This window comes from Orbicella franksi, chromosome 1 (assembly GCF_964199315.1).
Source record: "Orbicella franksi chromosome 1, jaOrbFran1.1, whole genome shotgun sequence".
Lineage (NCBI taxonomy): Eukaryota > Metazoa > Cnidaria > Anthozoa > Scleractinia > Merulinidae > Orbicella > Orbicella franksi.
In genome coordinates, this window is record NC_138145.1 from 34,649,241 (window position 1) to 34,661,934 (window position 12,694).

At 36.0% G+C, this 12,694-nt stretch overlaps 1 protein-coding gene across 2 annotated transcripts; it reads right to left on the reverse strand.

Moving 5' to 3' along the window:
* Positions 1-773: 773 nt before the first annotated feature.
* On the reverse strand, positions 774-9,014 carry LOC145460494 (putative histone-lysine N-methyltransferase PRDM6). Of its 2 annotated transcripts, XM_081445333.1 has the most exons (5): positions 8,712-9,014; positions 4,514-4,736; positions 3,721-3,995; positions 3,065-3,314; positions 774-2,744 (listed from the first exon to the last, which is right to left on the reverse strand). In XM_081445333.1, the coding sequence occupies exons 1-5, from the start codon at positions 8,715-8,717 to the stop codon at positions 1,999-2,001; spliced, it is 1,500 nt and encodes a 499-aa protein (XP_081301459.1). In that variant the 5' UTR covers positions 8,718-9,014; the 3' UTR covers positions 774-1,998. The 2 variants fall into 2 exon arrangements, with proteins under 2 accessions (XP_081301459.1, XP_081301466.1); XM_081445340.1 differs by lacking the exon at positions 8,712-9,014 and having other exon boundaries at positions 4,514-5,500.
* Between the last annotated feature and the right edge of the window lie 3,680 nt (positions 9,015-12,694).

A 12,694-nucleotide genomic window follows, 5' to 3' on the forward strand; every position in this document is an offset into this window, starting at 1 on the left:
TCTGTACTCGAGTATGTCAATATTTGAGTATCTCTGTCTTCTCCTAGTGTTTTTCTTTATTTCTGCTTTTAGTTCTCATTTCTTTATAATTTTTTTGTTTTATTTCATGGAGACAAATACATCTGTAAAATTTTAAATTTGTTCTATTAGTATTAATGCATTTCTTTTCGTGTAATTTTACTAAAATGTACAGTAAAAATTAATAAAATTCAAAAGAAAAGTTGCATGGCAACTTCTCTTGATTGGAGCAAATTTTTCCCTTCGAACAAAGTCTTTTTCCCTCTATGAATTATTGAAACCTTTTTGCATTCTGAGCCACTTTTAACCATTCTGAGAAATCGGAGCAGCTTTTAGTGTTTATATTCGTCTTACCATTTTCTGAATATTTCCGAATAATCTCCGAATATGTTTCCTAAAGGCTATACATGCGTTCCCGATTATCACGAATTTTAAGTAAGATTCTCGACGTTTGCCGGAGATTTCCGAGGAGGTTTCGAAAATCTTTTGACTTGATATCGACAGTTTTTGGCTCATTTAGCATAACCGTATTACACATTTTTCCATAAATGTCGATATCTTCACGTTTGAAAGATAACATACCTTATAAAGATGAGATGGTTTTTAGAGCCTTGGAAAGCTTACTTTCTTAGAGTGATTAGAGCAAATGACAGAAAAAAGTTTCGTTTTCGTTTTAACAAATTGGGGGAAACTTTTTAAAGAAAAATTCGGCAACTCGTGGAAAACCTTTCTCCCTTATGTGGAAACAAGGCGAGAAATTTTGTTTCTTTTATCGAAGAAACGTTAAAACAATGCTATTTTTCCATGGAATTTCAAATAAAGGAATTTCAATAACGAACGCAGTGTATTTTAATGAATACCGGTTGGTGATATTTTACAAGCGCAAGTAAATATACATTAAGAAAACGAATGTATTGCTCTCGAACCTTTTTGAAAGGTTTTCCAAAAATATACAGCAATGTCTGTTTATTTACAAGTATATAAATATATTTCGCTCTTGAGCTTAACACGCATATACGTCAGCACTTATGGTGTCCCTTTAGAGTTGGTCTAGACAGTCGAGGAATTTCTGGAAAAAAATAAAATTAAAATAACCATGAGCTCATTACTCAGGAGATTATGTCAATATTTACATCTATTTTTAACCTGCAGATTGTCTTCTAGAATACTAATGATACGTTGTCGTCAACCTCTGTAATTTGTATCTTTATGATCTCCATGGTGACGAAAGGTAAATTTTTCTGAAAATGACTTCCATTGGATTCTCCTGAGTGATGAGCGCCTGGTGAAGTTTCATCCATAATATTGCGATAACATGAACTACGTCAGTTTTTCTTTTGTTGGAACGAGTCCATTGATTAAAATAATTACTTAATACACAAACGGATTTGCGCAGTGTTTCCGTAATCTTTTAAACTAGGGTGCAATTTTTTGGGAAAATCGAAGTTTGGATTCTTAAATCCGAAAACGGATTTTGCGTTTCTTTACTAAACAGAATAATCGAGGATCACTCGGATCATGGTGCATCAAACGAACCAAAGAATGTGATCATGGATGAATCTGTTTAGTACAGAAAGACAAAATCCGTTTTTGCTTTTATTGAAAAAAACAATCTTGGATTTTTCCAAAGAAACGCATCCCTAGTTTAACTAGCTAAGGTTAGAAATAAGTAAAAAAACAACAATTTTAAAGACTCGATAATGAAACAGGTAAATATTACTTGTAAATCACTTAACTGGTTAAGACCAACAGTTATTTTCTGTCGTTGTTGTTTAAAATCCGGTGTGACTAAAACGCCACAATGAAAGGTAGGAAAACACGTTGAAATACAAATTACTTAGAGTTACGCTCAAAGTGTTTCTAATTATAAAATACACAAGAGTCCTTTTTATAACGTGATATATAAATGTTTACAACTCCACGCAATCTTATAGTTGCTAATGTAAAATTGTTCTTGGGGTCCTCACGACAGAAAAATTCTCAAGAGAAGCATTCATAGAGGGATCTCTTGTGCTTGCTGAGTTGCGATGCTTGTGAAAAAGTTTTGTAGCACTTGTTACAGGTGAAAGGCCTCTCTCCTGTGTGGGTTCGGACATGGTTGTTAAGAGTCGTGGCTCCGGCGAAGGTTCGCGAGCAAAATCCGCACTTGAATGGCTTTTTGCCAGAATGAATGACAGCATGCGTGCGCAGCTCGTTAGGATGCGCGAACTCCTGTGCGCAGTGACCGCACTGGTAAGGTCTGTTTGGATTTCTGGAACAGACGTGCATTTGAAGCAGACTGCGCTGAGCGAAAGATTTGTCACATTGACCACAATGCCATATCTTTGGTTCGCCATTCTCCAAGATGAATTCTCCGTCAGCTACACGCGGCCATTCACAAGGCAGATCTGTCTTGTCCTTGAGACGTGCCTCTTCTAACTTCCGTAGCATCTCTTTTGGACCGTCAGTCTTCTGCGTGCTCTGCAGCTTCACCTTCTTAGCATTGTTGCTGCGGTCGTTTTCTTCGTGCTTTCGTTTGATGCTTTCCTTTGGTATCTGTTTGTTTGCTTGAAGTTCTCTTTCTTGCGCGGTTCTTACTTGTGGCGAATCACGCGGTGATGTTCTCTGGTTAGGTCCAGTCACCTGCGGAGACGCTTGTCTCATAGCAGCAGAGGTCGGAGGAGGAACGGGGGAAATTTGTTGTTCATCTGCGTACGGCGTCGCCATCACTGGGTAAGGCCTGGAACCTGAGGCGAAAAAATAAGTACTGTTCAGTTCTGTTGATGTTAAGTTAAGAGTGAAAGTTGCAAAACAAAGTCGTCAAAATGTAATGAGAAATCTTCAGTTTAAAAAGTTTAAACATTGCAGAACTATCATGTTGCGAGACTTAATTGGGTACCAGATTCCCAAACAGACAACGTCTTTCGCGCCGTCTTTGGCCCACTTGTAAATCTTTGAGATCTTTAAAATTTCCGAAATCGTCCCTACGCAGCAGTTTTCATTTACTTGAACATAAATAAACACCGGGTAATAAAATACATAACAACGGAAGAAAACGTTGACTCACCCATTGAATTCAAGTCGTGTATGCTTAACGGAATCCCAAAGTACTGCGGGTAGAGATCTTCATACCACACCAGTAACTCTGTCCCTATGGGAATTTCTCTGAAGGCTCGGTAGTAGACATTGCCACAGTATTGGAAAGCAAACAGGTTTTGCTCGTTTCTGTGACGAGCACATTTTATGAATCGCATCCAGCTTGAGGTGGCCTCGTCTGTCGCATCAAGATAGTACAAGAGGCGGCCATCTTTGTAAATCTGAGATTAAAGAGAATGAAGTTAATGATTAATTCTCTATTGTAAAAGCGAAATCAGTAATTGTGTAGGTAAAAACGGATACATTGTTGTAATCAGTTTGTGGTCTTTACAACTAGCTAAACGGTAAAACGAAATATCACTCAAAACAGGATTTATAAATCAGCTCAATATCTATCGCACGAAGATATTGTCGGAGAAGAGTAGGCACTAATTTGGAGTATCAAGGAAATAAACTCGATAGATAATGACTTCACAAAACCATTAATCTAGTTTGTCAGATATAAACAAGCTACACTAATAGACAGGTTCGGAAGATGGAGTTTAGTCAAGTCACTCTGGAAACACTTCACTCAATAGGTCAGTAACATTCAGTTAAACACAAGTAATTTTTGTTTTGTTCTCATACCTCCCACAAGTACGAGGAGTCCATGTTTGGGTTGATTTCATCTGGATTAATTCGCTTTCCCTCGTAAGGACCTATCCACGTACCCACAGGAATGTGTTGCTTGGCAGCCACGCCATACTTCTTGCCTGGGATGCTGGATTTACACAACTGCACCACATCAGGGAATGACTTCATGGCATAGCTGTCCCAGTCCCCTGGGTAGCTAAGGTCAGGTGTGTTGTGGGATGAGTGAATAGGACAGCGTATGTTGTATACCTTGTTACATGTTCTGCAAACTGAAGGTAAAACATGGAATGAGTTCTATTTTCCATCTGTATGCCATGATATATCTATGTTTATCTCGGAAAGTTTGGATGGAGTTTCAACAAGTGGCCCGCCTGAAATTTCAGTTAACTAAAAGATTGTTCTCAGTCGTCCCCGATACCCTTTTTAACAACTGACTAGCGACCAGATTTTTAGCTGAATGTTGACTGGTTGTTATGCAACTGAAGCAGGCTCTACTATCCAACCTAGGTTATCGTACCAAACCATGACATCTCCAAAATTATGGACGTTTGACGAGTACATGAAACGTTTTTGCGAGCTGATCTTACCAATTTAAGATGCTCCGTTATACTTAAGTGTTAATCTCGGAAATCTCGGGTTGTACTAAGTGCTTTTCTTAGCTAAAACAGACAACTTTCCGCTTTGAAATTTACTTTAAATAGTTTCTCTGTCCGCATATCACACTACTCTCAAGTAAACAAGCAAACAAAAAAAGAGAGAACTTTAGAACAGATACAGATTAACTTACACGAAGACTGTTTCTCCGTCCCCGCACCATTGTCTTCCAGTTTCCTATTCCTGGATTCTTCAATATTAATCGTCTCAACTTTTCCACTCTTCTGATGCAGGTAATCATATAAATCTTGCTCGGTAAACTTAAAAAAACTGGGCTTCACTGCTTCCTTCTGCTGTTTTGTCTTTACCGGGTTGAACTGTGGTCTCAAATACGCCGCCTTTTCAACAGTTGACGCCTGCATTGCAAAACAAAGCGCGTTACTTTAGAAATTTTCAACGCTACTGGCGTTATTTGAAGATAACTTCACAATTACTTTTGTAGGCGAACACACTATGAATTTCCTCTCGAATCGAAGATATTATTTATTAACATAGTTACGTAAGCCGCAGTAATAAAAGATGAAAAGCACATTTGTTATACATAGGTCACAAGACACAGAAATAGATTTGTGACGACAGAAATCCTATATAAAGATCCAGTATTGGTTGCCCTCTTTGTTTTAGGTGACTTTTATATTCAGTGCTTTAATATAAGTAATAGTCTTGTCATAAATTTCGTAACAAGCAAAGATGATTCCACCTGATTTCTCCAGTATTCGAAACGTTAAGAAGCGTTAAGGACAGCAAAAACTAGAAAACGTGGCGAGATTTTACTGGTTAAGAGATACATTAAACTAAGTAATAAGTGTTAAAACTATGAGAAGCAAAGTTTGGTGTTTGGTTTTAATAAACTATATCGGAAAACGATACAGTTTATGTATCAGTTTATGTTTACAAAAGGGTCATAAGTATCAATAACTAGGAGATAAGTTAATTCTAATAATTTACTTGTCAACTGATCAGTCTGGTTTTCAATGGATGTTAAAGTTGTATTCTCCTAAAATGAAGTAACTGACCGAAAGTAAAGTGACTCTTCTTGGTCCTGTTGCCTCTAACTTCAGATACACTTTAAGTAAAGGGTTTTTTCTCAAAATAATGATAATAATAATAATAACTAATAATAATAATAGTAATAATAAAAACAAAAACATTCTAAGGTATGTTGTGGTAAATTCTGCCGGATTATTTCCATAATTATTTCCACTGACGTCACCACTTACGTAACGTCTAACAAAGCGAAAAAATTAAATTGATTATATGTGATATTGGACAGATTGGAAGATCGAGTGAGGGATATAAAAACTATGTATGCGTATATTAGCCTTGTCCTTGTAATATATTCGTCTAGAAAAATATTTATTCACGTTTCCTAGTTTCAATCAGATAAAGACATGTGAAGTGGGAAAGGAAAGGTTCTGCAGACGTCTTAAAAATGCCTTTTATCTTTTCATTTCCTTCACAACACACTTTTGCTACTTTCGGTACGTAATCTATATTTTCGTGGTTATCTAATCCATAAATCTTTTTCCAAAATATCAGAAACAGTTCTGTGAAAAATGGCTTTAATCAGATACCGAATTTATAAAGGTAAAAGGGCTCTTCTGGCTCAAATAATTGCTTGTATTTTTGCTCAAAAAAGACATCACGGAACTCCCCGTCAAGACTCCACAAATTGTACTTTTTATGCAAAATATATACTAATACTAAATAAAACTTACCATCGCTTGGTAGAAAATTTCTTTTCATCTCGTATAACAGTTCTAAGCTTTCCAGCCTTAGAGGGCTCTTTTGGTGATATCATTAAGATCCGCGCAAAGAAACGACAATTTTATTTCAATGTGAGCAATTTCGATCCTCAGAGTACAATACTTGTTGTTATGTTGTGACCTTGTTTTAAATCAGACTTTTCATTCGCCGATAACTTGCCATGGTAACTTAATAAACAGGAGGTGAACTTTAAAATCCAAGCAAGCAACAGCCACTTATGTAAACTTACTATTTTTTGCGCTGTGCGGTTTAAATCAAAACATTGACGCAGGTAAAACGAACAAATGATACTTTGCTAATTGATTGTAAGTCTATTTATAAACAAAGTCGTTTATAAAAATGCCTATTTTAACCTTAACAATTAGGTTAAATGCTATAAAGTTTAAATCTTAAAGCACGATCTCATCTACATGTAGGTCAATATTGCTCAACAGAGATATAACCCCGAGATGTTTGCCTGAGAACAAAAACTACGTGCCTGCGTTGAATTTGCTATTTTTGTTTGAGACAAAAAGGGAACTGTATTTTGTAAATAACACTAATATAGCTGTGCCTCAATTAAATGTATTATTTTTGTCGTTACACTGCAACCGCTCTTATACGTCGCATCAATATATTTAAAAGTTCAATGCGATTACGTCCCTTGAATATTTGACTACAAAGGTGTTCTAATATCACAAATTGCCCCAAGCGAGTGTCTGAAACGGTGAAAAGATGATAAACGTAACATGTGCAGTTTCAGAGCGACAAAAACGTACGTTTGAACTGTAAGTAGCAAAAAGTATCCTTTTTCCAAATTTGAAGAGTCATATATTCTTTGTGTTTAAGCGCCAAACATTAGTATAACTGATGAACTTTATATCTTAAGCTAAGAGTTACCCATCAGAAAAGTAATTAAACTAAAAAGTGGGGAGAATCTTAGTTGTCAAAATTGAGTGCGACAAATCTCGATTTATATCTTTCTAAAAGTTGTTAATATCACGCCAAAAGATAAGTCAAGAAACCCGTACTCAAAAAATCTACAGGTCACTGAGCAATAACTTATGATAAATTTGTAAACAATGGACGACATGAATTAATTCTTCTTTAAAGTTAAAAATAGTTCAGTACAAAAAATAAATAAATAAATACAAAATTGGCACCTGGACAAGACAGAAGCAAATGCGCTTTACAGTCAGTTACCAATATAACAACTTTACATCACGCAATATGTTAAATATCAGAAGTGCTTTAGATCTAAGCAGTGTAACAAATGGAACCTACTTATATTATATATTTCTAATATTGGAGTTCATTATCCGACATATTGATCAGTTATTTCAAGAAAATTACTCGGCAATGAGTCATTTATCCATGTGTTTACACACCGGTATTTACATTGGTTTCCAAGCAACGTTAAACTGCAATACTGAAAAACCTTCTTAATTTTTCTTTGTTCTTTTACAAATAGTTTCTCCTAGGTTTTGCTGATCAATTTAAAGTATAATACATATAGTTTTGATTTACTAATACCAAATTTTAAAAAAAACAGTCAATGTCACGTTTTCTTTCTGAAAAATGTATATCACAATGTAAATAGAAATCTATTATTATTGTATTAAAGATGCATACATGTGAATTGAGACTTTTTACAACAAAACAAAATACACTTCAACATTGAGGTTATTTAAATATTAAAAATTTACGAAGAAAATTAGGCTAAAAATATGAACTAAACGATCAAGGAAAGGTCCGTTGTTTTCAAACTTAATATCCTACTATTACTTAATCCTTTTTCGCGATATTGTCAACGTTTTGTGGGTAATCAAGCTGACAAAGTTGAAAAATGTTCGTCTCAGTAAAAGATATGATAAAGTCTTGCAGGGATTATAGAAAAATTCATGGTCCAAAAAGTTGCAAACAAAACAAGTTGCATAGTCTGAGTGTAGAAAAGAAGTAACGGTAACTTGCGGTAACTCAAAACTTGTAGTCAATCAAGATTGTAAAATCAAATTCGTACTGGTCGTAAAAACTGCAGTTGTCGAGAAGTAACCAAAACGGCTACAAGCGAAGTTAACTACACTTATTTGCTTAGTTTTGGCGTGCTGCAAGTAATTAATTTTATACTCCACTGCCTGCACATGTTTGATGAATAAAGAATCGCTCATGCGTGAATTCCTGAAGTAAGTCATAAACACGTTACGCTCGCTGTCTGTCCAACATCACCCGTGATATTGAGTAAAACCACTATTTGGCGCCTTGCGAGCTAGGATGAATATTCCTCTACCTTTTGCTACAAGTGTCTGAAGAATATAAGATCCTAGGTCGAAAAATCAAAAAAGTCCGAAACAGGAAAAAATTCCACACGCTTCAGGTAGTCCTAAAGATCATTAACACAAAACAACAGTTATTTGAGGCAAGAAACGTTCGATAAAATGGCCATAGGATCAGCTTTGGCTTTGAAGTGAAGAACTTCGCTTACACTACAAAAACCAATTATAGCCCGTCTACGAATATGTAAAACGAGAAGTTTGTTATGGCCGGAAAGTTACGTGGATTATGTCAGTTTCGGCGCGAAAACCTACCATCATATTTAATCCCTCTCTTATGCCACTTTCTATGAGTTGCTCCGTCCTCTTCGGGAAAGATCAAATTTCGCCAGTTGCACTTCAACAATGCTGATGGCTTTGATTTTTTCACTTGATTTGTGAGAGCTTGGAGTAAAAACGTTGCCGCACCGGTAGGCTGCTCGGCTTACTACTGACGTGCGTCATATGCACACAGGCTATTATGATGTCAAAACTGGTTGGCGATTTCGAAAACAAGTGATCATGTGCCACTTGTTATATAATGGACTTATCACGGTTGAAAGAACAAAGCTCTTTATCAATACGATATAGACAATAAAAGGGAAAAAAAACATCTTTGAGATTAATTAACGAACTTTCATACGGGCTGAATAATTCGCAACAGTTGTTAAAGTTAGGAAAACGCAAGTTGTTTGGACTTGTTCAGTGTCGGTTTCGATGGTATGAAATATTTTCAAGGAAAGTGTAAAAGTTTTAGTCGAAAGTAGTTTTCGTCTTGTTAACCTGGAGGCTTAGTGCAACTGGGTTCCCATTTTAAGGGCTTTGTCTTAACACGTTTCGATCCTTAGAATTTTAGCATCAATGGATGAGCACTTTTGTTTGTGAAAGACAATTTAATATCGTGTGCCATTGTGTTCAGCTCTTCACGCATCATTTACCCCCAGCTGCTTTCAAGCTTTTTTCCTGTTTCGTTGAATTAATAATCAAGTAAAATTATTTCTGAATCAAACTATCAACCCAAAACGTTGTAATTCTTAAACGAATTTACTGTTCTGGGTAACGTTCTCATGGCAAAGCATTCTATACCAATGCAACAACCCGCTTAACTTGCCACTCTTCAATATGCCGTTACTTCAATTAAAAACGCAATGCCGCTACGTTGCATAAAATACTTCCATGGCTAAAGTAAACTCTCGCTTTAATTGACGTGATTTGAGTAAATATATCACGTCGTTTCATTCAAATATTAAATGCTTGGTATTTCATAAGTTTTTTCCTAACCAGGAATGTTTTTATAGAAGGTAATAGCCTCGGAAGGGTTCAATATCCGCAAAGAACTATATATTTTCCTGGCAAGTTTACAACTGCTGAGGGAAGTATCTCGAGGGTTAATACAGGATTTAGCGAAAACCTTCAGCGACAATTTATTCTTTTCAAGTTTGCTGAATGACACAAAAAAATTGAAGTTACTCAAGCAAACAGTAATCACGCATTTCTAAATCTTCAGGAGTACTGAAACTCTAATGAAGGAAAACCGAAATATGTTTGCCTTGTTTCTCGTTTTGAAATTAAATGACATGTTAGAAGTCCTTGACTCTCTCGATCTCAGTTTTCCAAGGGAAAATTCTGTCCGTTTTTCGCCGTAGTTTTTGTACTAACTTCAAGTAACCTTCATTGCGTAATTTTTCCTGCTTCAAAAAGATGAAAACTATGTGAGCAGAGCTGAAACAAATTGGTCAACAGAGATGCAATATATACGCATGTTGTCTACCCACAATCGGTTTTGTTTCATTTTCGTTGGAAAGAGAAGCACTGCTCCCTTCTTTTTCGAAGTCGGCTCAAATAACAACATCTCCGGAGTTTAATATACGAGTCCAGGTCGGAAACTTATTCTTTCACAAATGATGCATTTGTTGACGGTTAAGATGGCAATATTGTCGCTTTGCTTCATAGCGGCACGTTATCAGTTTATTTGAAGAACCAATATGATATCCTTTGTTTTCGTTCTTTTAATTCATTTTCGATTGAAAGCATAATTCCCGCCAAGTTCCGCATTGCCAAAGATAATTATTCTAATTACAGAGTAGCAGGCTTTTTATGCTCTTCATCATCAGGCCTAATCCAAAAAGTGATCAAATCCGCTCAGGTTTTCACGTACAGATTTTCCTGTCTTCTTTAAAAGCTTAAAACCTTTCAAATTTCCACCGTTTAAATTAGATTACAATGGTTTACTTTATGTTTCTTTTTCCATGATGACGTCAATATTTCTGAACCGGTAAATAAATTGTCATACAGCATGGTGATTATAACTAGAGTCAGACTTGTCTGACCCATCAAATGATATAACCGCTGATATACATATTGTATTACCCAAGTTAGAAATATTCTAAACGAGTGTTATTCTTCTCGATAGAAACATTTTTTTTAGTGACAGCAATTGAATGGGTTCCCTTGTGCAACGCCTGATTGGCCACAGTAGGTGTGATTGATGTGAAGTCACGCTTGGCTTTCAAGCGAAAACTTTGACTCGTACCTTTTCCTACCCAACTTGTTGATAAAGATTTACGAGATAACATTTTGAGGAAGATGATCTTTAAGAAGCTTTTTACTTCATTGTTAAATACTTGTAGGAATGTACGGACCTGCAACTGAAAACAGTTTCTCTTTAACCTTTTGGAATTATAAAAATGTTTCAGATGAATTTGTCGTTATCAATTCTCGATACATCAAAAAGAAAGCAATACAATACAACGAAACAACAGTTACAAAAGGGCTGGCAAACCGTTCTCTTTCTATTGTTTTCAATGTATTTGTTATCTTTCTACTGATAAATGTGACCAGTAAACTTCTTAAAATAGATTAAATTTCAAATGAGCAAGCTGACAAGAATTGTCAAGTCAAACACTGACTAAGAAACTGTCCGTCTTACATTATAAGCTTAATTCTCCTTGTGTTATTTCATCGTTTTTAGTACAAAGCCAGAAAGTGTTATTTCACGCGTAGCACCGTTTTGAATTCCTGTTGTTTGTATCGGCAAGAAGAACTCTTCTTCAGTGTTGTTTAAGCTTTGCCGCACTTCATTGTGAAAGACACTTGCAACGCTAGGAGTTTTTCCGCTTTGGATGACGCAACGGTCATGATATCTGCACGGGTCACCAACGAACTATTTCACGGTCTGTAACTTATTCCTCTTTGCCGGTTGAGGTACCATGATAAATTAACAGGGGCGCCAGCGTGGAGTCATTTCAGAGATGTTATCTAGTCGTGCTAATAATCTAAAAACATAACAATTTTCCTGTCATACGTGACGTTCCTTGTCTAAAATTGAGTAGTATCTCGGAAACATGTCAGCAAGACGAGAAAAGAAGCTAATCTTTGACGCTGTTTAGCAGAAGTGTTCACTATCTTTAATCCGGAATAAACTGTTTCAATAAACAACCAACTTAACCACAAGAGCCTTCCTGTCGAATTCTTCCAGTTTATATACATTATGGAAGTTTTAGCCTCAAAACACTGCTCAGAACACTCTAGATTGTTTGTTATTTTTGGAAACGTCCAGATGACAGCCATCGAAGCTAACGTAACTTCAGTGTCACCACGATAATAGTATTAGTTCATAGAATGTTCAGATGTCATTTTAACTTTCTTCAAATTTTCACTGATTTTTCTACGTTCTTTGACACAAAAAGGGTTGAGAACAAAGAAAGCGTAAATAATTGGTAGACTAAACTAAAATAGCGGTGGCGTGAAGGAAAAGTGTTCTACACAAAATCACAAAACTACAAAAGCCACTGAAGTGATTTTCCTTACGTAGCAGGATATGTCCCTGCAGATTTCTATTTATGCTACCATTTACCTAATTTGCATACACAAATAATCTTATGACTATAGACATAGCAATCTATGAAGCAATAAGTATGCTTAGGAATGCACGTGTCACGTTTTGTGCGGTAAGTCTGGAGACATGTGGAGAGGCTGTTAAAGCAAAACAAAACGCTAATCCATATGATTTTTACTTTTAATAAGTTTCAAAGCAAATATGGTCTACAAACAAGATCTTTACGACTAAAAGCTAAGTTACTAATGTAAAATTAGTCGGTCTGAATTTCACAAATTTGGTCGGACAAAGTCATCATGACCGACAGCAATTTTCAGCACTGAAATACATGCCGTGGTTGAAATAAAAACACGGACAAAATATAATAATACAGGCGAAGAAAGGAGGTCATATATGATTACTGCCTCACTAGAAGGTGAGT